The sequence below is a fragment of the Muntiacus reevesi genome, chromosome 13 (genome assembly GCF_963930625.1).
Source record: "Muntiacus reevesi chromosome 13, mMunRee1.1, whole genome shotgun sequence".
In the NCBI taxonomy this organism is placed as follows: domain Eukaryota; kingdom Metazoa; phylum Chordata; class Mammalia; order Artiodactyla; family Cervidae; genus Muntiacus; species Muntiacus reevesi.
The window spans coordinates 5,271,731-5,299,532 of record NC_089261.1 but is presented as its reverse complement, the minus strand read 5'-3'; the positions used below and the strand labels follow the sequence as shown (position 1 = coordinate 5,299,532).

Genomic DNA, 27,802 nt, shown 5'->3' with positions numbered 1-27,802 from the left:
CGCGAAGGACGAGAAGCGGTGGGTCATTCCGCCTTCCCCCACCCCCGTGGCGGGGGCCCGATGGTAGCGCCCGAGGTTGCGGGTGTCGCGCCTGCGCAGTGCGGCGTCTAGAGGACCAGCGAGAGGGAGACGGACGTTGAGAGAACGAGAAGGAAGGAGAGAAAATGGCGTCCACGGGTGAGTGTGGTGGGACTGCGGTCGCGCCGGCGACGGCAGGGACGCCCAGATTGGGGGTCGCTCGTCTTTGGGGATGGCAGGGACGACTGAGTGGGCTTTCCCGGGAAGGGTGTGAGGTACCCGCCGCGGTCTGAGAAGCTCGATGGCCGGCGTCCCCCTCCGCTCCTTCCCCTCCCCCCACCGGGCAGACCGGCTCTGGAACCTTCCTGCGCTCCCGGCACTTGGGGGGCTGGAGGCGGCGGGGGCGCGCGGGGGCCTGCCTTGGCCTCCATTGTGTGGCGGCGGCCCGGCCCCGAGATCCGGGCTGCTCGCCACGTGGGCGGGGCCTGAGGTCTCGGGGCCCCGCGTGCAGTTGGGGGGGGAGGGTTCGGCCAGGCCTCGGGCCGGGCACCCCGAAACTGGAAACGGAGGCGGGCGGCGGGTGGAGGCTCGAGAAGCGTCAGGCCCGCTGTCTCTCTCACTCTCCCCACCACAACTCCATTTCCAGGTCGGCAGCTTAGGCCCGAGGCCGACTCTGCCTCAACGAGAAACCCGGGGGGGATAAAAGCAAACAAAAAAAGGCTTCGCGGACTTGTGAGCCGAGGGGCGCCGACTTGTGAGCCGGAACCCCGTCATCCTTAAAGCCGGGTCGGCTTGCACGTCGAGGGCTGCAGAATTGCCCCCTTCCGCGGGTTCCAGCCCCCAAGCCGAACTTCTGCCCAACTGGGCTTTAAACGGAGCGCCCCCACCCCACGCTCAGCTTTACAACTGAGCTGCTTCTTAAAGTTTTTCTTTTTTTTTTTTTAAACCATTATTAGTCCTTCTTTCGCCACAAAAAGCAATTAAGCGGCTTCCCAGGGCCATTTTTCATCAAACGCGGAGGGAGGCCTGTTGTATAATGAGGCCAACCCGGTTCGCGAGGCCAGGAATCCCCCACCGAAAGACATTTCTTGGCCTTTTTGATTTAGGAGAAACAAAAGGCCTCGGTCGGCGTTTGAATTATGCTTAAGTAATCGTCTCGCACGTTTATTCGCTTAGGTTAAGCCGAGAGAGGCTTGTTTATTTCGTGGTCTGACAGAAGAGAGCGGAAGGAGGCGCGGACTGGACTTTGAAAGAAAGCCCGGGGTGGGATCTGGAACTCGGTGTGTGGGGTGGTCCTTAACCGCCCCGGGGTGTGTAAGAGAGTAGCCTAAACGCGACCTGCAGTTTGCAATCCGTGCACTAACTGCGGTTGTGGGTCGGGTGGGGCGATTTTTGCCTCTGGGGCAAAATCTTAGGTAGCCTGACTCCAGGCCTTAGAGGCAGTTAGAGAAGAGGGAAGATGGAAAAAGCTTTGGGTCCTTCCGAGTTTTAATTCGAAAAGGGTTCAGAATCCAGCAAGGGCAGGACAGTCTTTAGAACTCTCCCCAGCTTTGTGGTCTGTAAACAAGCAGGTAGTGGATGCTGGCTGGCAGTGCCAGGGTACAGAGTGCCCCTGGAAGAAAGGACTCTGAAACAAGCACAGTCCAAGACACCTCCTGGTGGAGAATGGTTTCCTCAGAGCCCTGTCCTCCTCCCTCTTCCCTGCAGCGTTAGGATTCTGTAAGGGGGAGTGCTGCTCTCCCTTCCCCGTGAAAGTTGGGGGAGTACATATGTGTGTGTATTTAAGTGTGTGTGTGTGTGTGTGTGGACCTGCCAATTTTTCGTTCTCCTTTGTTCAAGCTCTGTTTACTGGTAACCCCCGCATACTGTGTTAGAATTACACTTGTGTTTTATGTAGACACGGCAGTAGGTCTGACCGGGGGACCTTTGAGGGAACCCTTAACTTACCTGGACTTCAGTGTCCTGTCCTTCAAGATGACGGGGTTAGGCTAGACCTTTGAAGAGCTTTTTGAGCCCTTAGTTTCTGATGTTACAGCAAAGCATTTTTGCTTTCACGGAGTTGTCCCAAAGTGACTTTAACTTATGATGTAGTCTGAAGCTCTAACTCTCCACAGTTTGAATTGTGACTGCCTGAAGTATCTAAAAGCCACCACATTGGGCAATAGTCTTAGTTTTTCTTCCTCCTTATTTGGCGTATTTAGAAAAGTACCTAAAGTATATGTCCACTTTAGCAAAGAAACTTCCAAGTAACCACCATTCAGACCAAGAAATAGAATATTGCTAGTGCTCTGGGTTGGGAATATCCCCAGGAGGAGGACGTGGCAACCCGCTGCAGTAATCTTGCCTGGAGAATCCCATGGACAGAGGAGCCTGGTGGGCTGCAGTCCAAAGGGGCGCAGAGAGTCTGACAGGACTGAAGCGACCTGACATGTCACTCTGGAGGGCCCCCCCCCCCCCCCAAGCCCCCGTTCTCCTCAGCTTGTCCTCTGTTCTAGTGTAGTCTTCAGCTACACGTTTGGGAATTATTTTAAAAAAAGACAACTGCTAACTAATCTGACCAGTGTGTAACTGTAGATTTTTGAGGCCATATAAATGTTTGTATGCTGTAGAAAGATAACATAAGTTCTCAGGAAACACATTTACTACCTCCCTCAGCCCAACAGTGTGGAGCTAAATCAGCTGGTTTCTCATTGATCTGAGATCATTCCTTGTTCCATGTCAGCTTTGCCAGTTTTATGTTTTACATAACTGTTGTGTAAAAGTTCTCCTGCAAACATTGAACTTACATGTCAGTGATGTAGAGCCATTCCTCACACAGAAGCCTCAGCAGAATGTAGGTTGAAATATTTGATTTTTGATGTTTCATTGATGTGTTTATTTTTTAACTAAAACGTGAAAGTGATTTGCATTTCGTTTTATATGTCACATACAGAGCTAAGATTGTCTTGAACAAATGGATTTGCTCATTATACATAGCCTTTGGTGGTTGATTTGATAATGTTGATGATTCAGGGTTCTGAGTTAAAGGTGTAGAGGAAGAAAAGTGGTCAAGTTATGTGTAGAGGTGAAAAATGAGCCAAGTTAAAGAGATGGATTCAGCAGATTATTTTGGGGGCAGGCCAGGTGAACTGTGAAGCAGGCTTCTGTTGGAGTGAGGTTAGAAACCCCCTCTGTGAAGAGCTGTTAGCTCTTGTTTTCAGATAAGGCACTACTTGCTGACTGGAAAGAAAGGACCCTTTGGTCTGCCTTAATGGCCATATTGTCTTCTGACATATTAATAGAAAAAGATAGTAGTTCTTAGGGAGAGCAGAGAATTGGGCAGGGTTTTTTAAAAGTATATATGAATGTTTACTTCATTACTGCCATGAAAGCTTCTTAACAATTTTATTTTCTATTTTCACTATTTTTAGACACCTCAGTGGACCAGAGGGGTTTGTTTTTTCCTTTTAAGTCCCTTTTTGTGCATTTGTAAATTTCTTTTTTTCAAAAAAAGGATATTTATTTATTTGACTGTGCTGGGTCTTAGTTGCGGCACATTGAATCTTCATAGTGGCATGCAAACTTCTCTCTGGTTGTGGTGCACAGGCTTAGCCACCCTGTGCATGTGGGATCTTAGTTCCCAGACCAGGGATCGAACCCATTTCCTGTGCTCCAGGAGGCAGATTCCTGACCACTGGACCACCAGGGAAGTCCTTGCAAATTTCTTATGAGAAGAAAAATTGTAGGAAGGTTTACTTAGGACAGGGGAAGAAAAATAGTGTGTGTTTTTAAGGTGAAATCACTTGAGTTTTAAAAGATGGCTTTACCTAAAACCAAACTATTCAGCCAAAACAGTAAATGCTTTCTCCTCTGCCAATTATGAGTCTCCCTTAACTACTTCAGTGGGATTTGTAACATGGGTAGTTTTTAAATTATAGATGTGACCCCTCATAGGGTCAGCAAGCCCTTTAGAATCCCGGTTTACAGGATACTTTGTCTCATTCGCTGCCATTTCTGTTCAGCCTTCCTAGGGAATTATGGGTGGTCTAACTTGTTTAAGTGAGGGAGTGTTTTGTTTTTGTTTTTTGAACTAGGTTTTGAGGAGATGTAGCTACTGATGTAACCACTCCAGTATTAAACATTGTTATATTGTTGCATGCCTCCTGAGGGTAAAATTTTGGATCCTGTTGCATTTATCTTGTCTCCTGTTACTTTTAGGATGATGATCATGTATTTGAAATGACAGCCAGTGGTTAAGGGAGGCTTTGTAGTCATGGGAACATGCAAAGTATTTTTGCCAAATCAGCTGATCTTGACCTCATTAGCTAGCACTTTGTTCAAATTTTCTGAATTTAATTCGCTTAGACTTATTTTTTGGTTTGGTGTTGAGAGATAAGAGATACTCATTTGAGGAGGGGAAAAAAAAAGAGATACTCATTTGGACCTGTGTTGTTTCCTGTAGGTCCTCTCAGTACGATATTTAAAAATTCATCTTCCTGCTGCCTGAATTCCTTCCCTCCTTTTTCTTTTCTCCTTGTAAATTCTGGCTTCACACTATTTTGTCTTCTTGTTTTCTCTAGATTATAGTACATACAGCCAAGCTGCAGCCCAGCAGGGGTAAGTCAGATTTTTACAAGTGTACTTTGGGTGTGATTGGTTGCTTTTTTAGAGTACAGAGCCTCCTCTAATTGTGGAGAATTTAGTAATGGAATTTGGATGTTCTGTATTCAGTTCTTGCGTTTAATTTTTCTTACAGCTACAGTGCTTACACTGCCCAGCCCACTCAAGGATATGCACAGACTACCCAGGTAATTTTTAAGATAATTACATGTGGCTGCGTCCCCAAGTAAACTATTTCCATCGGCCATTAAAAAATAGCTAGCATGAATCTTTTTCAAAAATTAGGTAATGGAAAAGTATAATGTGTTTGAAATCATAAAACGCACAGATATTTAAACTTTCACAGTGGGAGGGCCATTGTAATGAAACTGTCCTCAGACTGGGAGTTGCTAGTTCTCCTTTCCTTTCTAATATTATTTCTCAAGTTAGATGTTTTGCTCCATGCTTGTTTCTTCTGCATATTTTGTGTTTAAGTTTATTTAACTTAATCGTACAGCAGTTTTGCCGAGGAACGTGATAATATGGCATTTTGCAGATGAGAAATTGCAGTGCATAGATATTACACCATTCGCCAGTGGTTACACAGTAAGTGATGGGTCAGCTCTTAAGGCTGCCTAACTATAGGGCTTCTGGGCTCTTTTTAGTACATGAGCCTGTTATCAAATCTAGGCCAAAAGATACTAGGAATTAACCACCTAGTGTTCTCAAGATCACCTCAAATTCTGAAATGCTCTGTGACATAAAAGAATGCTAATAGCTCTGTTGTGGAAAGATTCTAGGACAGGCAGAATGTGATGTCTCTGGCAGATCTTACATAACTGGCCGTTCAAATCTAGAAGGTGATCTTACTGATATCTGAAGGAACAGCTCATACCTTGCCAGGTTTTAAGTATTATTGATGTCCAAGTTCAAAATTCAGTACTCATGCTTTATTAATCTAAAGGAGACGTGTAGTATTCCTTATTTTCTTTGAAGTGGTGTAATAATTTGTAACTCTTTGTCCCATGCTGAAAATCCAGTTTTCAAAATTGTCTGACAGGTTTTAGCCCCATTTTCATTTTCTTTCTCTTTTCATTTTGTTTTTCTAGCATTTGTTTCTGTTTGCTAAAACTGCTACACTGGGTACTAGTAATTATATATCTTTTCCCTCATTGTGCATCATTTGAGGGCATCTTGTTAATTTCTTGTATCATTAAATTGAGATTTTTACCTATTTATCTCAGGAACTTTTTTTTAGTTTATGAAAACACAAGTGGATTAGATAAGGGGGAAACAAACGTTTGTGATATTGTGATCTCTTGTCTTTTTTTTTTTTTGTAATTTTTTTATTAGCATATTTTTTTACTTTGGTTTTCCAATTTAGGAACTTAGAAGTAAGTTAGTCCATTTTATTGCTAAAATGCTAGATTCATATATGAAGTTCTTGAATTCTTTTTCTTGGAGCAGGCATATGGGCAGCAAAGCTATGGAACCTATGGACAACCCGCTGATGTCAGCTATACCCAGGCTCAGACCACTGCAACCTATGGGCAGACTGCCTATGCAACTTCCTATGGACAGCCTCCCACTGGTAAGACCCTGGGAGACTTTGGGGTCATGTCAGCTAGGGTGTTTGCTAAGGAGCTTGTTAGTTGTGCTCTTGGGTATATATTCTAGTTGATACCTTGGCGTCTGGGAATTCTTTATTCTTAGGAGGAGCTGGGTTTTTGTTTTTCGTTTTCCTTACATTCTCCTTGAAGGATCTCTAATAGAATGTGGGTGGGGTAAATTCCAAAGGAAAAAAGAACTTTTTCTTTCATCTGTCTTACACAGTGTATTAAATAATCTCACGACAAAATGGAGAATATATAAAAGATTGTGCTAATGCTAATACTGGGTAAGAATGAGCCTTCTTAAACGGAGCTGCTTAAAAATCGAACTGATTTTCAGATCTGTTTGCTTCCTCTGATAGTGTGCCCTCTACTTTCTGTTTTGTGCTTTCCACAGTAGAAGGGACCAGTACAGGTTTGACTGTCCTGCTCATTCTTGCATGGGAAATGCTTTCCATCCTGTCTAACCCTGTAATGTTAACCCTTTAGGTGTTTTCATTTGTTTAACCCTCAAACTTTTTAACATCACACACAAGGTGCTACTGGAAAATTGCTTCAGGTGCCATTTGCAGATCCATGTCCTTTTTCTTTATGTGATTTTTGGGAAAGATTTTGCTTTGTTTTATTTTACATTATTTTGTGTCAAGCCTTAATAATAGCTGTTCACTTTCTTAGAGGTATTTCAGATGACTACTTCCCAGCTGATTTCCCCCTGTTCCCTCAAGGATAGGTTGCATGATTAGATATATTTAGAGGAACAGATTGCCATCCTGCATGTATTATGTTTGTCTGTTGGTTGGTTTCCAGTCCAGACACATTTTATTTTCCTTTTAAGTATTAATGATATTATTTTAATCCATAGTATGTTTAAAATATATATGTAACAGCATTCCAGGGAGCAAAAAATAAAAAATGAACTATTTTAAGAATTAGAATAAATTATATCCTAATACTGGGGTTGAAAGTGGAGTGTGTGAAAATTGTTCAGTAACTTTTTTATGTTTAATACTGTGTAACATTTCAGGATCCCTACCTTTTCCCCACTCACCCACTCCTGTCATTATTATTGTAAGAGAATATTACTTTTCAAACTATCTCCAGTCCCCAAGTTACATATGGTCTACCAGAACTGGTAGGGAGAAACTCACCTACAATTTATTTCATTGTGTGACCATGTCGTGGATTTGATGGGAAGTATTTCCTAGTCTACCTAATGCATATCATTGAATAGGATGGGAAGCGTTTAAACTTTCTGTGGGTGTTAGTTGGCAGCTGTAGAAAAAGCTGGAACTGAAATTTTGCAGTTTGTATTTTTAACACAGAATTTTGAAGTTGTGAGATGAACTTTTTATATTCAAGCTATTACGTTTTTAATGAGATGTAATTGACATGTATGACGTTAGTTTCAAGTGTACAACAAAATGACTCAGTGTTTGTGAGAATTGTGAATTGATCACCACCAGTCTAGTTAGCGTGAATTAACCACACATCCTCCCCCCCGCCCCCGACATCATCCTTTTGATGAGAACTTTTAAGATCTTCTCTCCACAACTTCTAAGTATACAATACAGTATTGTCAGCTATGGTCACTGTACTGCACTTTACATCCCCGTGACTGATTTTTCACAACTAGATGTTTTTAACTACCTTTAACTCATTTTAAAAGCGAGTGTCATTTGAAGTTAAATAATGCAGCCTTTTAGTCTCTGAATCATGTTATAAGAACATGATCAAGTCATTTGTAGGAAGTAGTTTCTAGGTTCTGTAGAGCTATGTATTCACTTTGTAGTTTATAGAAGACCTTTCACACCCCCCCTAATTCTCCCGTCAACTTTTGGAGTGTAGGAACTAAAATTAAACCTGCTGAGGAAATTGAGGCTGATCCAAGCCAAATAGGACCCCAGGAGTAGTAGGCATGTTCGAGCACACTGCGTGCCTTCCCGTCCCTCGTTCTGCCTTCACGCATAAAGGCCCTGGCCGGCTACTGGAGGGGGTGTGTGTGAAAAGGCTGTTTTCTAGAGGAGGGGCTATATGAAGCCCAGCTTATCAACTGGAATGGAAATATTAGACTTTAGCTTGTATTGTTGAAGTTGAACAAAAATTCTGGTGGTTTTTGTGATGTTTTTTACTCTCTTTTTTCTTAAATTCATCACCACCTGGTAAATAAATATGTTGTCTTTTTTATATTGGTCATTTTTTATTGTCATTTTGTTCTATTAATTTTTGTTCATTTTGCTTGGCTGCTTGTGTGGGTATTACAGATTAATTAAAAGATTATTAATCCGGTGTCTATTACTGTAATTTTCAGCACTACAAGGGTCTGTTGCTGGATGTTTTTATGACATGAGTTATTGCCCTTATCAGTTTTTTGTTGTTTTTTGATTGTTGTCCTTACAAATCTTATAAATGGCTTGTCATGGAGAGGGGAAAAATCTGTGTAGGAGTAATAGGGTAGGTGGAATTAGATTCCAGTTAAATTTAAATAAATGAGTACTTTATATGGTTGACATTAGGATTCTGCAAAGAACTTTTAAATAAACAGTTTAGATGAATAACATGCCAGCTGAAAAAACTTGCAGTGCTTGGGACTCCTGTGTTGTGAAGTGTGCTTTCATATACATTTCTACCCAACATATTTGAGAAGGCAGTTACTGTTTTTGTGTATAACTAATTTCAGAATTGCCCTGAAATGTTTGAAGTGGAGAAGAAAGTATTCTGTGCTACAGATTGGTGACATTTTACATTGCACAGAGGGAAGTTGATTTTTTTTTTTTTTTTTTTTGGCTAGTAAGTTCTGTGTAGAGTGAGGATACTGTTCTAACTGAAGTTTGTTATGAGTACTGAAAATTTTTTTGCTTTACTGAGATTTGGATTTTTCTTTGATGGACATAAATGCCGACTACTAGACTTGACTCTGACTGCTTGTTGAATAGGAAGAAGGAAAGCCAAGCACCAGGAAAGGTTATGACACCTCTTCTAGGAAAGGGACTCAAGTTAGGAACTGCAGGTTCGGGGGTTGTCATGTTCCAAGCCCAAATTCCAGATGGAAGGGCATGGACCCCAGGAATTCCCTGGTGGTCCAGCGGTTAGGACTCGGGGCTTTCACTCCCAGGGCTTGGGTTCCCTCTCTGGTTGGGGAACTTAGGATCCTGCAGGCTGCACGGTGTGGCAGAAAGGGTGTGGGTCCCATCTGGTGTGGCAAAGGCAGGAACTAGGGAGAGACCCTCGCTTGGTCTTTGCACACCCACAGGGACAGGTGTGTGACTCTTGGTTAGGTAAATAGCAGGGGGGCTACAAAGTCCACCTCCAGTATTGCTTAGCAGGAGAAATACTCATTTGCTCATGGTAGGTAAATAAGAGAGAAATGGGGTGGATAACTTGATGACTACTAGAATCTCAAATGGTTTATGTGAAATTTAACATTAACTTTCAGTGTGTATTTTGGGAGTATTAAGTTTAAGATAATTTATCAAAAAAGTTAAAGAGGGAAACCTTTATTGGTCATACATACATAAGCAAATATAATTTGTAGTAAGTCTTTATTACTAATGTAATGCTGGTAACTGGCATTTTCTTAGTAGTTTGTTACCTGAAGCAAAATTAGTGGTTCTTAAAGAGTGTTTAATCAGTTGTTTATATCTCACTGAAAATTAAACGTATCTTCTCCACAATTTCCAGTTTCCTTAAACTTGAATTGCATATGATGCTTGGAGCTGAAAGCAAATAATTCCAAATGATAGGTTTTAATGCTAAAGTTGTACCTGGATCCTTATTTTGCAGATACTTTAACATACTGTGTCTTTTACCTCCCTTTCTGGGGCATTTTATTCCTGTTTGTAGAGATTTGGGGTATACTTAAGTAGTTAGTTGAAAGACTTGTTAAAGAAGGTCTGTTTGCAAAGCCAGTGTAGAATTCATGTCCCCTATTGAATCCCTTCAAGGTGGGGGTAAAGGGAGCCCTTTTTTCTATATGAGCATTTTCTGTGGTCTACTCTCTTTGTTTCTGTTTGGTGTGGTTTAGAGCAAAAGAGACAGTGCTTTGCTGAAAACTGAGTGTTTTCAGAGAACTTAGGCATTAAATATTGGTTTGTTGCTACTTTTACTGAAGGGGAGATTATTTAAAGGGGCCAAATATTATAATGCTTGAAAGTGATTTATAATTTGTTCTATTAATGAGTGTTCAGGGACATCTCTGAGGAGCCAGAAATCTGACGTAACTCTCCTTTGTTCTAGGATATTCTACTCCAACTGCCCCCCAGGCATACAGTCAGCCTGTTCAGGGGTACGGCACTGGTGCTTATGATACCACCACTGCTACGGTTACTACCACCCAGGCCTCCTATGCAGCTCAGTCTGCATATGGCACTCAGCCTGCTTACCCAGCTTACGGACAGCAGCCAGCAGCCACTGCGCCTGCGAGGTAAGGCCCCCTCACCTACTTCTAACGCTGCAGCCTTGGACTTTCAGGAAAGAGAGCATACCCGCCCACCTAAGAGAATCCTTGACTTGGTTCCTTTGTAAAGCTTACTCAGATCTACTTGGGTGTTAACTGTTCTTCACCCAGTACAGTCACACCAGAAATGTTACTCATCATTAAGTAGATAAGTGGTGCCATCCAGGGGCCAGAATAAGGAATGTCACTGAGTAGGTTGTTTGGTTTCAGTAGAATGGGCATGTTGATACAAGGATATATTGGATTTACTTTGCTAAACCCAGATGAAAATAGAGTGTAGTTTCCTCACAACAGAACAACTGATGGACTTATAGTTTGATGCTTTTAGCTTTGGTTTTATTGACCCTGTAAATGGGTAATAACTCTCTCTTTGGGAAAAACACTGTAGTTCTCAGTTGGGGGTGGGTCAGTCGTAGAATTATGTATTTCAAGGAACAGTCACATGATTCAGTTGTCAGTAAAGACTATATCCATATCCAGAAGTCAGACATTGGTGATACGATTTTCTTTTTTTTTTCTCTTTTTTTTTTGTTTTTTTGTTGTTGTTTTTGCTTTATTTCTGTGATTTTCTGTATTGTGTACTGGCTTGGTAATCTAAGTACCGTAGGCAAGTATGAATTCTTAACTGGGTGCCTTGCTGTAGGGTGAATATTTGGGCAAACAGTATTCCATGACTGATAAGCAAGTAAACAATATTAATTATTACTTAACAGAAGATTTCAGGTGTTTGCTTTAGACAGTGCACTTCGGTGGGTTCTGCATACAGTCTTGAAGGAACATTGAATTCTAGTTTGAAAGAAGACTTTAGGGAGTAAACACGAGATCAACTTGTAACCTAGACTTTTTGTCTGCTGTAGAGGTAAGAAATTAGCTCTGGCAGACACTCATGAGAGTACTTATAAAACGCACAGTGAGTAATCAGAGCTACTTAATAGTTTACATCTTTTAGACAGTCATCAGTGGTTAGTGTTAAGCAGGTTCCTCTAGGGTCCCAATTCAGTTGACTTAGAATGTTCTCAGATGTTTGAGGTCCCATTTGATGCTCCATTGCAACAGTGTATCCAATCCATGGTGGGCGGGGGGTGGGGGCAGGTATATGTTAGTCTTTGAATAAGTCATCTTTTTTGGTTTCTTAATTTTTCAATCCCTCACACTTTATAACAGTAATCTGTCTCCTGATCAGTGATAGCCACTCACTTTTCCCTCAGAGAGAGGGAGCTTGTGAACTGTTGAGCAGCTCTTTGGAGAAAGCAGTACTTCCACATCCTCCCTGGTCTGCCTGCTGATTCTTGGGCTTTGCTTAACATAACGTGCATTCAACTCTGCTACAGCCCTGTTACAGACTTTGGGCTTAAGCGGTAATAGAAACCTCTTTGGTTTTTTTCCCCTTGGGATTAAGATTGGTTTTCATCACTTCACAAGGGTATTTCCCAGTTCACCTTGAGCATGAGAAGATGCCATAGACTTACGTAAATGTTACTTTAACCCAGAATTTGCATTATTGTTAAAGTTTCTTGTTTCTCTTTAATAGTCCTTGTTGAGAAAAGGCATTTTCTTCCTGAACAAACCACCTCCCATCCCAGGTCTGTTAAACGGGCAGCACAGAGTATTATAATTGCTTCTATAGCTGATGATGTGAATGGAAAGGAGCGTGTTGGTGTCTCTTCCGTGGGTGTGATTAAGACTCTTCCATCTTTAGTGTTTTCTTCCAGCAGAGACCATTGGACCAACACTGGGTTTTGATGGACTTCACTTTGCAACTCCTACTTACTATTTCCAGGCTCAATCCTAACATTGCTTATTGCTCATAGACTATAGAGTTCTTACTCAAGAGTTTGGTGTTGAGAGAAAAGAAGTCTCACTTTTTTATTTCTCCTTTTAGACCGCAGGATGGTAACAAACCCGCTGAGACTAGTCAACCTCAGTCTAGCACAGGGGGTTACAGCCAGCCCAGCCTAGGATATGGACAGAGTAACTACAGTTACCCCCAGGTGCCTGGGGGCTACCCCATGCAGCCAGTCTCGGCACCGCCGTCCTACCCTCCTACCAGGTCAGTCTCCTCTTGCTTGTTCTTGTGGCCAGTGAGCTAGTGGGGTAACACACAGGTTTTTTTCAGGCTGTTGCCCAGCTTGCTTTTGCTTCCTCAGGTGATCTGTGTTGCCTGACTCTCCCAGGGATAAGCCTGACCATATATTCTACATTAAAACCTCAGTCAAAAACACATCTAAATATCAGTACATTTTTGCCACTTTTTTAAAAAATTTATTCAGATAAGAAACAGTGGCATGAAAGCAGATAAACAGAACCATGGAAGTCACATTTTCCAGGTGCAGTTGAGATGGGTCAAGTTGCAGGGCATTGTTTTTTCAAAAAGAAAGTTTGTCTTAATCATATTATGTTTAACTTAAAGGTCCATTCTTGCACCAGTCTTAAGCCAAGGCCTTTGTTTTTGACTTAAGAGTTTATTGTTCTGCATTTTGTCTTAATTAGCCACACCAGCAACTACAGTGTTCAGTTTTGGTTTCTTTAGAGGAAGAACCACAAGTTGTCTCAGATTAATTTTTTTGATGCAAGTTTTCAAATTAACTGTCTGAATTCTGTCCTCAAGTGTTAACTTGGTTTTGATAGAATTAACATTTCCCCTTTTTGTATTCATTTCATTGGCTTATGTATAAGCAAGCACAGCTGACTGGTAAGTGTCTCTGTACAGCTTGGAGCAGAAGTGGGCAGGGTTTGAGCAGTTCCTCCCAAGGGCCCACCCACACCTGTCATGTTGAAAGCACTTAATCTGGCAAGTTGAATAGGTGCACTTGGTGTGACGAGAGGCTTTTCAGTCCTTAACAGCTTTCCAGGGGCTTCTCTGGTGGCTCAAGCAGTAAAAAATATGCCTGCAATGCAGGAGACCCAGGTTTGATCTCTGGGTCTGAAAGATCCCCTGAAGAAGGGAATGGCAACCTACTTCAGTATTCTTGCCTGGAGAATCTCATGGACAGAGAAGCCTGGTGGGCTACAGTCCATGGGGTTGTAGAGAGTCGGACACGACTGAGCGACTAACGTTTTACAGCTGTGGTGAGGGAGGTGCAGATACTTAAAATTATTGTAGTTAGAATTAAAATTGTACTATGTGTTGTCTTGTTTTTCATTATCATGGTTCATCTAAAGTTTAATATTTCAAGCTTTATTTCTGTGTAAAAGTATCTTTGGTTAGTTTCCCTGCCCTTTAGTTGACGTATATGAAGGTGAATGTCAGTCTGATACTCATTTTTCATATAGTGTCTTGATTCTCATGTTTCCTTGTCCAGCTTTTCCTTATTAATGTCCAGATTCATAGATGATCAGTCATGTCTGGGAGTTTTAGAACTATACACTAAAGCAACTTGAAACTTACCCTCAAGAGAAAAGTGGCCACACAAACACACATCAAGTGGCCTTGTACCTTCAGAAAACAAGTCTTCACTCAAGAGAATTATTGTAGGCAGCCTTGGAACTGGATACCATACTTACTGCCTCACTTTTCTTCTCAGTGCCTTTTCCTGGGTCAGCCTTCCCTGGGAGCACAGTCTTCCTCCAATACAGGAAGCACCTAGGCTCACAAATGTGCCTCGAGTTTGGTTGAGAACAGCTGTTGTTTTGATGAGAACGTGTGGCTGCGTGTGTGTGCCCAGTTGTGTCCGACTCTGTGACCCCATGGACTACAGCCTGCCAGACCCCTCTGTCCGTAGGACTTCCCAGGCAGGAGTGCTCGTGAATTGCCGTTTCTTCTGCAGGGGATCCCCCTGACCCAGGGACTGAACCTGTATTTTGGCAGGGGGAGCCTCCTCACCCTCCACTACTGCGCCACCTGGGGAGCCCTGTCTTAATAAAGGTGGGGGTGGTAGAGGGGGAGACTCTTAATTAAGGTTGTGCATTTTATAGATGGGTTCATTGTGTGTGTATGTGTGTTTGTATAATACCCCCTCCTATTCAGAACTTGATTCTAAATACAAAAATACTTTGCTCATTTGAAGTTCAGCATGTTAACATGTAAAGAGTAACTGCATTTTTAAGGGTTTCTATGTCACATGCTGGGAATGTCGCTTATATTTAGGGGACCTAAAATAACAAGCCTCTCCTAACGAGCTGTTTTATTTTGTTTTTTCTCAGCTATTCCTCTACACAGCCAACTAGTTACGATCAGAGCAGTTACTCCCAGCAGAACACCTATGGGCAGCCGAGCAGCTACGGGCAGCAGAGTGGCTACGGCCAGCAAAGCAGCTATGGGCAGCAGCCGCCCACCAGTTACCCCCCCCAGACCGGGTCCTACAGCCAGGCTCCAAGTCAGTACAACCAGCAGAGCAGCAGCTACGGGCAGCAGAGTGAGTTGCTAAGAGAGAAACCCAAATAAGAATGGTTGTGTTTGGAGTTTCTGAAACGGGGAAACACTCTTTACCACTGTGTGCTTTTGAACTCCAGGATGCATCTTGAGGGTATCATATCCTGGCTAATAATCCTGGCTTTTCTCCAGTTTAATTGTTGTTAGTATGCCTTAGGAGAAAAGAGAGTTTGTAACTGACCAGAAAAAAGTTTCAGACTGCCAGCCCTGCTCTCTGGGGAGGTTATATGCAGTGAGTGAAGCCAGCTTTTCTCATGGCCTGCCCACCCCAGCTCATTAAGAGAGCGTGAGCAGGTAGCTATTGAAGACTCCTGCAGTTTTGATAGTTAAAAAGATACTGTAAAAAAAAAAAAAAAAAAAACCAAAAAAACTGTATTTTGATTTTGTTTTTTTTTTTTTTGTTTACGTTCGTAAGACAATTTTTGTGGAATGCTTACAGTTTATTTATGTGGAAAAGTAACCAAAAATTCAAAAAATTATTTTCACAATTTGATCTTTGCCTGGATTGTTGTCTTTTAATCTAAATTGCATCCATGAGTACGTCTCATTATGACAATGAGTAGTGCTTCTTGATGGAGACTACCCCTTAGCAACCCTCAAGAAACCTGACTCCATTTTTGTTTGTGGTTTAAAGAACAGTTTTTTAAGGCATCTTTGGATACAGAACCCTGTGAACTGTTGGTCAGAGTCCTGTTTTTGTTTGAGAATGGTTTTTTCCTAGGCAGACGAGATTACTTCAGCCTTTTTTGTTGAACTTTATAAAAAGCTTACTGATAGGGCTACTTAATCAGATGTAAAGAAGATGGTACCTCGGTTAGTGCCTTGCAGTTGAGAATTCTATGATTCCAGGAGAAAGTACAACAGCAGTGGTGTAAATGCTGATCCATGGCTTACAGATGTGACTCTTTCCTCAGGTTCATTCCGACAGGACCACCCCAGTAGCATGGGTGTTTATGGGCAGGAGTCTGGAGGATTTTCCGGACCAGGAGAGAACCGGAGCATGAGTGGCCCTGATAACCGGGGCAGGGGAAGAGGGGGATTTGATCGTGGAGGCATGAGCAGAGGTGGGCGGGGAGGAGGACGCGGTGGAATGGGGTAAGAGCAAACCTTTTCTCCTTTTACCTAATTTTGTTTCATCCATAGGATTTTCAATGGAAAGAAGGGACTGAAAGACATAGGAAATTTATTTCTGCATTTCCATGGATAGTCTGATGAGCCCAAGCCATCTTGCAAACATGGAAATGTCATCTCTGTGGCATATCTATAGAGGCAGTTTGCTTTTTTAAATGTCAATCTACTTGGTTGGGTTGGGGAGAACAAAGAATGGTTTTGAAACTAGAGCTTTCAGTTCCCTTCATGGTTTCCAGAGGTCAAAAGCCTCCTGGGTAATAGATTTGGGATGGAACACACACAACCCTTCTAACAACCCTAGGTTTTTGACTAATTGCTTCTGAATGATTGTCTTGAAATACCTGGTGTATATACTGCAGAAAAGGAATGCAGCTGTTTTCCACAATGTTTGTCCCCAACTTCTGTTTATACTTGGAACTACTGAACGTAAATGATGAAGGTCTTGGTCCCATAACCCTTGAACTGTGGCTTGAGGCGCACCTGGTATACAGAGAAGTCTAGTAGCTTTGTGCAGAGTAATGTATACAATTGTAGAATCACTCTCCCCAGTGGAGATTCTGAGAAGTCTAAATCGGTTTGACCATTTTGATGGATGGCACAACCTGGTTTAGAAAACTTTGTTTAAAAGAGTAAGATGAACCTGCTACCCCACCCTCCCCTCCCTCCTCCCACATCCTTTTCCCTTTCTGGTGTCTCTACTTTGATGAAGGTGAGGTGAAATGTTGGTTAACATAATCCAGAAGGCTTAGTTCTGTGTGTGTTCTGTCCCTGTATAAACTAGTAAAAAAAAAAAAAAAAAAAAAAAAGTTATGCAGAATGTTGGTATAAGTATAAATTGGATTTGGTGCCACCGTTGGTTCAAGGAAAAACTGAACAGAATTTCTTTAGAAGTGTACTTCAAGATTAAATATATAATTGATTTTTAGATTTTATATTAACAAATCTGTTTACTGCTGAACAATACTGGTTTAAAATACTGTTTTGCATATTCTGCATAACTTAAGTCTTCAGTGAAATCTTTATTGGAAGAAAGTCATTTTATAAGATGCAAAAATTTATGAGTAATTTGGTATAAAGTAGAGTCAGTCTTCTGATTTGGAGAATGTCATTCCATTATAAAGGTTTCACTTCTTTACAGATGTTTTAAATAGATGTAGACACTTGAAATCACTATCATCACGTCTCCAATCATCTAGACTCCTTAGTATTTTTCGATTGCAAAACCAATTTTAAGTTTATTCATTTTAATTCTCCGGAAGTAATAATTCTACTAATTTTACTACATTTTGCTAGTAGAGGGTGTTCCCTCTTTCTCAATGAGAAGTCTCTGCTGAAGCCATAGAAAACATCGTGGCTTTCCCCACAGGCTTTTCATCAGACTGTGATGCAGTCTGTTGGACCCTCTGGGGACAGTACAAGAGCCCCCCCTCCCCTCTTTGCTTTATTGTGGTGTGGTGATGGTTTTCAGTGTCTTCTGCAGGTAAGGCACGCAATGTTGTTAACATGCCCTTTTTCATTGCCTCCGTATTTTGATATTTTCATTGGCTGTTAAACGTGGAAACTTTTTAACATGCTTTGTCGCATTTATATGCTACAGGTTACAAAGTGAGAGCCTTGTATACACTTCAATACTTAAAAAGTACCCGTACTCAGTACTCAGCCGGCAGCATAATGAAAAGTGGGACTAGACACGGTGTCCATATGGAGAGGAAAAATATACATAGAATATTTTTAACAAAATGTATTCATTGTATAAATGGAATCCTTCTGTAACTTTGGTAACTGCATACTTGTTGTTTGGTAATGAACCAGAGGAGGTATAATACTCTAGAATTGTGTAACATTAAAGTGTAAACTTTTGTGTTTAAAGAGAGAGAACATTTTATGGTGTGTACTTTTAAAAAGGAAGCAAAGCTGCATGCAACAGCTTGAAATTGTATATTCAGGTATTAAAGGTGCAATACTGGTTAGAAAAGCTCAAGGCCTCCCACCGAGGAGCTGCCTTTTATTTAAGAAAAAAATCTAAAAGGCCCAATTCTTATTCTTCCCCTTTGAAAATACATAAGGCAGTGATTTTATACTGCCGTTGTCATTAATCTCAATTGATGTGTCTATAAAGTTGCACCCCCAGTCTGTGGAGCCTTGGTATTTGTTGTAAATTCTCCTTTCACAGCGATTGTTAAACCCGTTAGCACCCTGAAATGTATGGCTTTATGCTGAAGATCGGCTGGATGCGTCCTCTGGTGTATGTCATAGGCCTCTACTCTGGTGTCTCCTGCTTTCTATAAACTGTGATTGTTAAGAAGCCCAGGGCCTCACTTGGCTCTCCCCTGGGAGAGGTTGAGGGTGCACCTTTATGAACATGAAAAGATTCATCACAGCAGTTACCTGGCTTGCTACTCCTTTCCACACAAGCTCTCCCTGTTTTTCAACTGATGGGGTGGGTGTTTGGGATGTATTTTTCCCCCAATTTGCCAAGTATTGCACTATTAATACCAGCCCCCGAAATGAAAGGAATCAACCACACTGGTGTGTACAATCAGACACGCAAGGTTGTATATAAAGGAAATTTGAGCAAGCTGCCCTGAAGAAAGGCATAGTGACAAGATGAGAGAGATGCATTGTTTGGAGATGTGTTTAGCCAGTGCCCTTCTTCCCCACGAGCCCCCCCAAGGCTCAGAGCGGTACTGGCTTTTAAAGGGAAAGGCCTTCATTTCTTCGTTTATCCCCCCAGCAGCGCTGGAGAGCGAGGTGGCTTCAATAAGCCTGGTGGTAAGTTTTTGAGTATTACCATGGATAGTGTTTAAAAAAAATACAGTCAGTTTTTAGAAAACTATAATTTTTTATTAGTTTGATAAGTGGTTTAAAAATGATCTCTACAAAAGAGACTAATGGGTACTGCCGGCACTGTCTTAGGGGTAATAAGGTTAACCTACGGTTATGAAACAAAGGGTGACTTGGAGTATTGAGCAACTGCTTCTGTAATATGGGGGAGAGTACATTTTTAAAATTTGGTTTATTTGGAGGAAAAAAAATTTGACTTAAATTTAACACTAATTTGGCACGTAAGCACTGAGAGTGTATTTGGTTAATGGTTTAAAAGCAAACTCTGAGCGAAGGAAAAGCAAACCCTAGCAAACCTGTCACATATGTTAAAGGGGCACTGCTCCATTGTAGCAGTGCGGGTCGTTTTGAATTTAATGAAGCCCCATCAAATGGTGGTATAGTAGGTAGCTATGTGTGTTTGTAAGGTTTGTAGCTTGCAAGACGTGCACTAATAATATTTTGTATGATCTTTCCTGGTTGGCAGGACCCATGGATGAAGGACCAGATCTTGATTTAGGTAATTTTGAATTCCTGGAGTTATGATGTGCGTTGTAATTGAATAGCCCAGAAGCAAGTGTGTGTGTTGGAGTTCAGCCAGATAGATGAGTGGAATACTCTTGCTGTCAAGAGCAGTTTGGGGCTTCCTTTATCATGAGTAAACAAAAAGACACCAAAAGTTCTGTCTCATTCTTGTTAGTAAGGTTGGTAGTTCTCTTGGCTTTGTGATGAATGCTAGCAGACAGTAGTGACCATTGGTTAATCAGCCCCTATGGATACATGACAGTAACTGCCTCTCCTTTTCTCTGGAAGGCCCACCTGTAGATCCAGATGAAGACTCTGACAACAGTGCAATTTACGTGCAAGGACTCAATGACAGTGTGACTCTCGATGATCTGGTAGACTTCTTTAAGCAGTGTGGAGTTGTTAAGGTGAGTAAGAGCATGATCCTGTGTGCTGGCAGATCTTGTAACCACAGGGCATTTTGAAGAGAACTGACTTGGAGAGTTTCTGAAGTGGCTTGATTTTTCCTTCTGGACTGTCCATAATGTGATTTGCTCCTTAAAATACAAAAAGCAGAAAGCAAAAAAATACTGTTCTACAGAAAAGAAATCCTAAACATGGTTTAAGCATATTTGATAACTCAGGGTCACTTTTATAATTATCAAGTTAATTGTAAAAATATTTACAGGAACTTTTTGAGGGGAGGAAATACAGACTATAATGTTTTTAAAATAACATGTGTCCATACCCCAGCACAGGCAGTAGGGCTTTATGAGTTCCTTGGAGGTGCCTGGTTGTGTGTCTTTCTTTCTTAGTTTTGTCCCTTCTCCCCACACGAATCCTGAATTTTATCCTTCCCTTTCTTTATAGATGTACCTCAATAATACTTTGTTTCACATAATTTTGAAGAATATTAAAACACTACTGTAACAAGGCAACACCATTCTGGACACACACTGGGAACAAACAGATAAGAACCCTTAAAGTTTACGTATAGCGTGGAACATGTTGTAAAGAGGAATATAGTTGTGCTGTGTTCAGTGATCATGATTCTCAAGGAAGATAGGAAAGGGATAAAATGAGGAACAGAGCCACTCCAAGTGGGGAATAATTTCAGAATAACAGGGAATAGTGAGGAGCTTGCCTGGCAAGCCTGAAGAAGCTTAGAGTGGCTACAAAGTTTGGTTTGACTACTGTGATGGTTACCAAAGATGAGGAAAACTAAGAGAAACTGGAATTTTGAGAAGGGTTGAGGAGGGTCCCTAGGTCAAAATCTCAAAGTCTGGGCATCCTGTATTTCTATCATAAATACATCACAAGTTAGTCGTCCATTCTGTTAACACACAGGCTGTCTGTTCAGTATATAAGCCACACTCCAGCGAGCATCCTTGCACATGTTTCCTGGTGGCGCTAATTTCTCTGGTGTGTACATAGTTGATTCTTGTTACTCGTGACACCAAGTTCTATAGTCACAGACACTGGATTCTCAGCGAATGCCGAGCTACCCAGAAGTGTGTGCACACATCTCATGTAGATTATAATCACGAATTCTAAGAACAGTTCGTCCTGATAACTCCTACTCATTTTACAAAGGAAAAGGTTCAGAAGTGTGACTTGCCTGCATTGGTATTCAGATTTGTCCAACTAGTCCCGCAGCCAGAACTCGTTACAGAACACTGCCCCTGACCTCCCAGTTTCTGGCCTCTGGTCGTTTCCAGGAGAGCTAGAACGGGAGGAGAGAGCGTCGTCTTCCTCCACTGGGAACATGTGCATCCGGCCACACGTCTTTCACTTTATGTTCGTTGCCACAAATAACCACAGAAAGTGCCACAAGTGTTGATTTTGGAGTTACAAATATTTGAATCCATGAATAATGAGAACTGACTATACCCAGGTGTAGAACTGCTGGCTCTTAGGTGTGTACAGTGTTTAACCTCAGTGTAACCATCTGGCTGACCAGTGTAGACCTTTCACCACACATCCACCGCAGCCTCATCAGGAATCATGTGTTTGTTTTTTTAAACTTTCAGTAATCTGGTAGAAGAAAATGGAAATGTAGTTTGCTTTTCCTTGATGGTTAATAATGTTATAATGGCCTCCTGTCTTCTTTGAAATGCCTGTTTGTGTCTTATACGCACTTTTCATTGGGTTGTCTGTCATTTGTTGATTTATACGTGCTTCTTTATGTTGTCTGAATGCTAATCTTTGTCTTTGTTGCAAATACAAGTCTTCCAGTTTGTGGCTCAGTTTTGAAAGGGCGGGGTGGGAGATCGTACCATTCTGCTTGCAGGATCTTCTTACCCAACCGGGGGCTGAACCCATGCCCTTGGCAGTGAAAGCAGGGTTCTAACCTCCGTACCACCGGGTAGTTCCCTGAGGCTCACATTTCACTTGTTTTCTTTCGGTGAATAGGAATTCTTAATTTTTTCAGTCATTACCTTACTGGGTTATGTCTTCATGTTTTTTTAATCTGCAAGACCTTTTATTCCACATCTTTGGAAAGGTCTGCCTTTTCCCTGGTGGTATATGGTGCTGTCACATAGAAAGTACTGTCTATACCTGGGTCTGTTTCTTGGTTCCATATATACTTTTCGTTAATTATGTGATCCTATGCTAGCAGCTTTGCTAATTACTCTGTGCTAAATCTCAATCTCTAGTAAGGCAGATTCTTGTTTCATTCTTTTTACTTCTTGCTCTTCTATCTATACATTTTAGAACCAATTTAGGAAGTTCCTTAAAAGCCCCAGTTGGGGGACTTCCATGGTGGTCGAGTGGTCAGGGACTCCATGCTTCTATGCAGAGGGGAAAGAGGCACGATCCCCGGTCGAGGAACTGAGATCCTGCGTGCCTTGTGGTGCAGCCAGAAACCACACACACACAAATGGGATGTTTTTTACGATAGAGTGCTTTCCTCCCGCCCTCCATTCACATTGTATTTGTGTATTTGTTAGGTCTTTGGTAAAGCCCATCTCCTTAAAAGTTTTGCAGATTTTTTTTTTGTTAATGGACTGTTTTGGAATGACTTTTTCTGATCCATCTATATAAAAAAAGTTACTTTTAATAAATCTTAAAATCATAAACTTCCTACTTGTGGATTATATAGTATATTGTATATTTGGGTATTAGGATTTATTCCTAGTTAAGTAAGTAGTGTTTACTATCAAGTTTGTAAAATTAAAGATTTTAAAATTATATAACCCATCATTCATACCACTATTTTGTCACATTTCCTTTGTCTCTATATGCCGTTTATAAAAACATAGGTATCAGTCCATGTATATAAGTTACTTCACTTAAGCTCTATATATATTTTCACGTATCACTAGATACATAAATGTGTGTATCTTAAAGAGTTTGATCATATGCACGTGTAATGGAAAAAATACACGAAGTCATATTCCATATATTGTGTAGCGTGGCTTCTGAACTCAAGCTGTTTGCATCTGGTCTTGAGCTGGGAAGCTAGTCCTGTTCTGTCTCTGGAGGGAAAACTGGCTGTGATTGAGCTTGAGGTGGTCCAGTCCTTTTAGCACACTCACAGCCCTGTGTATTGTATTGAACGATCGAAGGACAATTTCACTTTATGTGCAGTGTGTCTTATGGATGGCCTGACTGCATCCTAAGAGGTGCTGCTCCCTGGGTGCCTGTGATAGGGCCCTTAGTTAGGGTGTTGGGGCAGGTGTAGGCCATAGGAAGAGGAGGCTGGGGTACAAATGGGACACAATTTAGAACTTTGGGCGTATTTTGGTTTTATGATAAAACATGTAAGAAGAAAAAGTCATTTACGTGTACATAGTTGTGGTAGCTACTTTGAAAATAAGTCACCGATAATTCCACCATTCCTCTGAACTAGTATTTCTAGTCATAGCTTAATTATGCTATTTTATGCCTAGATGAACAAGAGGACTGGACAACCCATGATCCATATTTACTTGGACAAGGAAACGGGAAAGCCCAAAGGCGATGCTACAGTGTCTTATGAAGACCCTCCAACCGCCAAAACTGCTGTTGAATGGTTTGATGGTAGGAGCCCTGGGTCTGCGGGGTGTGCCCGGCCCTCCTGGCTCTGCCGCCTCGGGGCACACGGAGGGTCTGGGAGCAAGTGTGGCGGGGAAAGGGTCTCGTGCTTGAGTGTGTCCTTCTGTTAGAATGATTTTTTTCTTAATGTGGTTCTAGGGACCAGGGACAGATGGTCTGTCCCTCTGTGTAGCTGTAGGGTGTGCAGGAAGGAGGACTTGAGAGTCAGAAGAGCAAGGAGACTCTCTCTCTGCTCCTGGAGGAGCGCTGGGGGCGTCCAGGAAGCGGCTTGCCCTGCTCCCCTCAGTCATACGAGCGCCAGCTGCTGACCTGGGGTTAAGAGATCACTTATCTTCGGTTGTTCTCAGATCCACTTGCTTCTCTAAGAACAGATGTCAGAGGTGCAGAAAACCCCACAGACCCCTCAGTTACACACATTTGTGGTTTTATATATTTAATGACTTTGGCGTTGATCCTAGAATTTCAGTTCACATAAAACCAACTTGAAAGTGTCAGCAAGATCTGTCTCCTCTCGGCCACTTTGTGCTCTACTTCTTACCCTATTAAGGCTCTTCTGGCCTCGCCTGTAAAACTCTTAGGGAAGATTGGGGGAAGACACTGATGCAGTGGGAATGGTTGAGTGTTATAATGGGGTGCAGTTGGTGAAAAAGGAGTCGTGTAACCTTACCTGATCCCCTCAGGGGGCGTATGAGTTGGATACTGGGAGTAATGAGTGTTCTATCTCTTTCTAGGGAAAGACTTCCAGGGGAGCAAACTTAAAGTCTCTCTCGCTCGGAAGAAGCCACCCATGAACAGCATGCGAGGAGGCATGCCGCCGCGCGAGGGCAGGGGGATGCCGCCGCCGCTCCGAGGAGGTATGTATCGGGTGCTCTCGGGCTCCACTCTGCTGCTCTGAATGTTCTTGGTACCCTTGTGTTTCTAGAGTGAAGGCAGGCCCCTTGGGGATACTGAAAAGGTGTGTCAATACTAGTATTGAGTGCTGACAGCAAAAGAGGAGGAGGGGTTGATTGGTCAGGGAGGCTGAGAGCCCTGGGAACCATGCTCTGGGGGGGTCAGCCCTTGGGCTGCCATTTGTTTATCCTGCTTTGGTCCGTCACATGTGTGAGGAGGCCTGTCCTCCAGCTGTAGGAACAGACCACAGGGACACAGAGCTGTGCCCTTGGGCTTCTGGAGAAGCAGGACCAGGCAAGGGACCAGCGACACTATGATCCAGTTCCCTTCGTGATTCACACGTCCCGTAGCAAGTCTGGTGCTACAGAGAGGTTTGCTCTTTCCTTTGCAGGTCCAGGGGGCCCAGGAGGTCCTGGAGGACCCATGGGGCGCATGGGAGGCCGCGGAGGAGACAGAGGAGGCTTCCCACCAAGAGGGCCCCGCGGTTCCCGGGGCAACCCGTCTGGAGGAGGAAATGTCCAGCACCGAGCTGGAGACTGGCAGTGCCCCAACCCGTATGTACTTCTCCCAGCCCACCCCTGAGAGGCCTGCGGGGCCCCTTTGTCCAGGGCAGCCTGACCCTGACCCTGCTGTGGGGTGGGGGCCGTCAGTCCTCACCAGCTGCCGTGGGGCCTTCGGGAGACTGTCACACAGTCCACTGGACTCAGGCCCCTCCGCACGTGCTTGTCCAGATGCGTGGCCGGATCAGACTCTGGTCCTGTGTAGTCAGATCCTCTGCGTGGAGCTGGACCCAGCCTCGGTCTTTGTGGTGGTCTCTGCCCAGGCTTGTTCAGGAAGTGAGATCTGTGGTGATATAATTATGCAGGGGCTGTGGAAACCAGAACTTCGCCTGGAGAACAGAGTGCAACCAGTGTAAGGCCCCAAAGCCTGAAGGCTTCCTCCCACCACCTTTCCCACCCCCGGGTAGGTACCCACAGCTTCTTGGCACTGAACCTCTAGTTAGCTCCGTGGGCTTGGTAACCAGCTGGCCAGGGTCAGGTTGGTGTCCGCAGGCGCAGCCCTGACCTGGGCACAGTCAGTTCTGCACTTGACCTTTGAACAACACAGGGGCACTGATCCTCTGTGCAGTTAAAAAAAAATCCCCTTAATTTTCACCATCTGCCCTCCCTCCGTGTTTGTGGTTCCACATCCTTGGATTCCACGAACTGCAGATTGTGCAGTCCTGTACTTCATATTTGGTGGGGGAAAATCAATGTGTAAGGGCACCCCCAAGCATTTCAAACCTTTGTCGAAGGGTCACCTGCAGCCCCAGCATCAGTTCTGAACTGTGACCCGGCGTGCGGTGAGGGAAGCGCTCTGCACCCAGCCTTCCGTCTTGGCACTGACTGTCCTCTCCTGCGCGCTCCCCTCAGGCGGTGACCGCGGCAGAGGTGGCCCTGGAGGCATGCGGGGAGGAAGAGGTGGCCTCATGGACCGCGGTGGTCCCGGTGGAATGTTCAGAGGCGGCCGTGGTGGAGACAGAGGTGGCTTCCGCGGCGGCCGGGGCATGGACCGTGGTGGCTTTGGTGGTGGAAGACGAGGTGGCCCTGGGGGGCCCCCTGGACCACTGATGGAACAGATGGGAGGACGGCGAGGCGGGCGAGGAGGACCTGGAAAGATGGATAAGTACGTGGGGGGTGAGCCAGCTGGGCGCCTGCGCGGTGGGCGGCAGCCCCTTCCCCCGGGACGGGTCTCACCACCCCGGGCGGGAGGCGGGTGGCTGTCCCAGGGCGCCCTGAGCTGGGGCCAGGCTTCCTCTCCACCCATCGTAACCCACCACCCCTTCCCTTCTGCTGGGCAGAGGCGAGCACCGTCAGGAGCGCAGAGACCGGCCCTACTAGACGCAGAGACCCGCAGAGCTGCATTGACTACCAGATTTATTTTTTAAACCAGAAAATGTTTTAAATTTATAATTCCATATTTATAATGTTGGCCACAACATTATGATTATTCCTTGTCTGTACTTTAGTATTTTTCACCATTTGTGAAGAAACATTAAAACAAGTTAAATGGTAGTGTGCTGAGTTTTTTTTTTCCTGATTTTAAAGATGGTTGTTTAAGACTAAACAATGGGAACCCCTTGTGAGCATGCTCAGTATCATTGTGGAGAACCAAGAGGGCCTCTAACTGTAACAATGTTCATGGTTGTGATTTTTTTTTTTTTTAAATAAAATTCCAAATGTTTATAAACAGTCACCCTTCTCCGCCTCTGTTCCGCATCCACCACACGCCTACCTGGACGTGCCCCCGCCGCCCGGGTCTCCGCTTGTTCAGGTGTCCTGACCGCCCCCCCGCCCCCCAGTTCTCAGAGGGGACGCATCCCCCTTGTCCTCATGGACTCCCTTCCCTCAGACCTCAGCCCAGACTATCCTCACCAAGACCCACACCTGCCACCTCTCCCGGAGTCCCGGCTTCTCTCCGCCCCCCTCACTCAGTTCTTGGACACCCCCGGGGACTCCCGCCGCGCCCGCCATGACCCCCGAGAGGCCCCTGGGGCCTGAGCTGCCCCCTCGGCCTGCCTCCCTGTGGCCCCACCATGCGAGTCAGCATGTCCCTGCCGGAGGCCAAGGACACCACTCCCTTGGCCCTGGCAGGCACAGGGTCACACCCCCGAGGCCCAAGCACGCCCAGGATGCCGCTGGGCTGCCGCACTGTGCCAGGCGCTGCCCCAGCACGTCCAGCTCCGTGGGCTGGCGAGGAGGGTCCACGCCCTGGAGGGGCTGGGGGGCGCCTCACAGCCTGTGGCCACCCCCCCCCCAATCACACACACACAGGCATCCTGGCCCTAAAAGCCGGTGCCCGTCGGCCCCTGCCCCAGCCCGCAGCCACCTCTGGGACAGCCTCCAACCAGGTGTGACCAGTCTTGGGCCTGAAGCTGCCCCGGGTACCTGCCGCACCTCGGCCTCGGGTGGCACTGCCCTCAGACGCCCTTTGCCCTAAGCCCAAGGTTGCGCACAGGCGGCTGGAGCCCGCGGGCGCGGCCCCGCTCCCTGCTCTCAGGAGCTTCCCGTCAGACACAGGACGGGAGTTTCCAGCACAGCCTCGTGGCCCCACAAGGCCACGCCCCGCAGGTCCAGGTGAAGGTTGAAAGGTCAGTTGAGAGGACTATGACGTTGAGAAGAAAGGCTCACAGGGAGGGGCTCACCTCCAAAGCAGGGGCGGCTGGACACTGGCCCCTGGGGCCACTCCTGACAGGCCAGGCGCAGGGAGGCTGGGGCGAGAGCGGGCCTTCCAGGCCTGCTGCTCCCACGGGGCAGCCTGGCCACTCAGGGGACTGGGGTCTTGCCCCGCAGCCAGGGCAGGAGCAGCTGTCACGGCTGGACCCAGTGGACAGGGCAGCCTCGA

At 44.4% G+C, this 27,802-nt stretch overlaps 1 protein-coding gene across 4 annotated transcripts; it reads left to right on the top strand.

The window, feature by feature from the left end:
- The first annotated feature begins 61 nt into the window (after nucleotides 1–61).
- On the top strand, nucleotides 62–26,472 carry EWSR1 (EWS RNA binding protein 1). 4 transcript variants are annotated; one of them, XM_065904834.1, is made up of 17 exons: nucleotides 62–177; nucleotides 4,578–4,614; nucleotides 4,754–4,805; nucleotides 6,064–6,187; nucleotides 10,440–10,626; nucleotides 12,542–12,709; nucleotides 14,803–15,014; nucleotides 15,946–16,126; nucleotides 18,900–18,934; nucleotides 19,473–19,505; nucleotides 19,799–19,917; nucleotides 23,383–23,512; nucleotides 24,259–24,381; nucleotides 24,810–24,972; nucleotides 25,284–25,381; nucleotides 25,831–26,083; nucleotides 26,259–26,472. In XM_065904834.1, exons 1-17 carry the CDS (start codon nucleotides 165–167, stop codon nucleotides 26,296–26,298), a joined length of 1,968 nt encoding a protein of 655 aa, XP_065760906.1. In that variant the 5' UTR covers nucleotides 62–164; the 3' UTR covers nucleotides 26,299–26,472. The 4 variants fall into 4 exon arrangements, with proteins under 4 accessions (XP_065760906.1, XP_065760904.1, XP_065760905.1 ...); XM_065904832.1 differs by having other exon boundaries at nucleotides 18,897–18,934; XM_065904833.1 differs by having other exon boundaries at nucleotides 6,061–6,187.
- The last annotated feature ends 1,330 nt before the right edge of the window (nucleotides 26,473–27,802 follow it).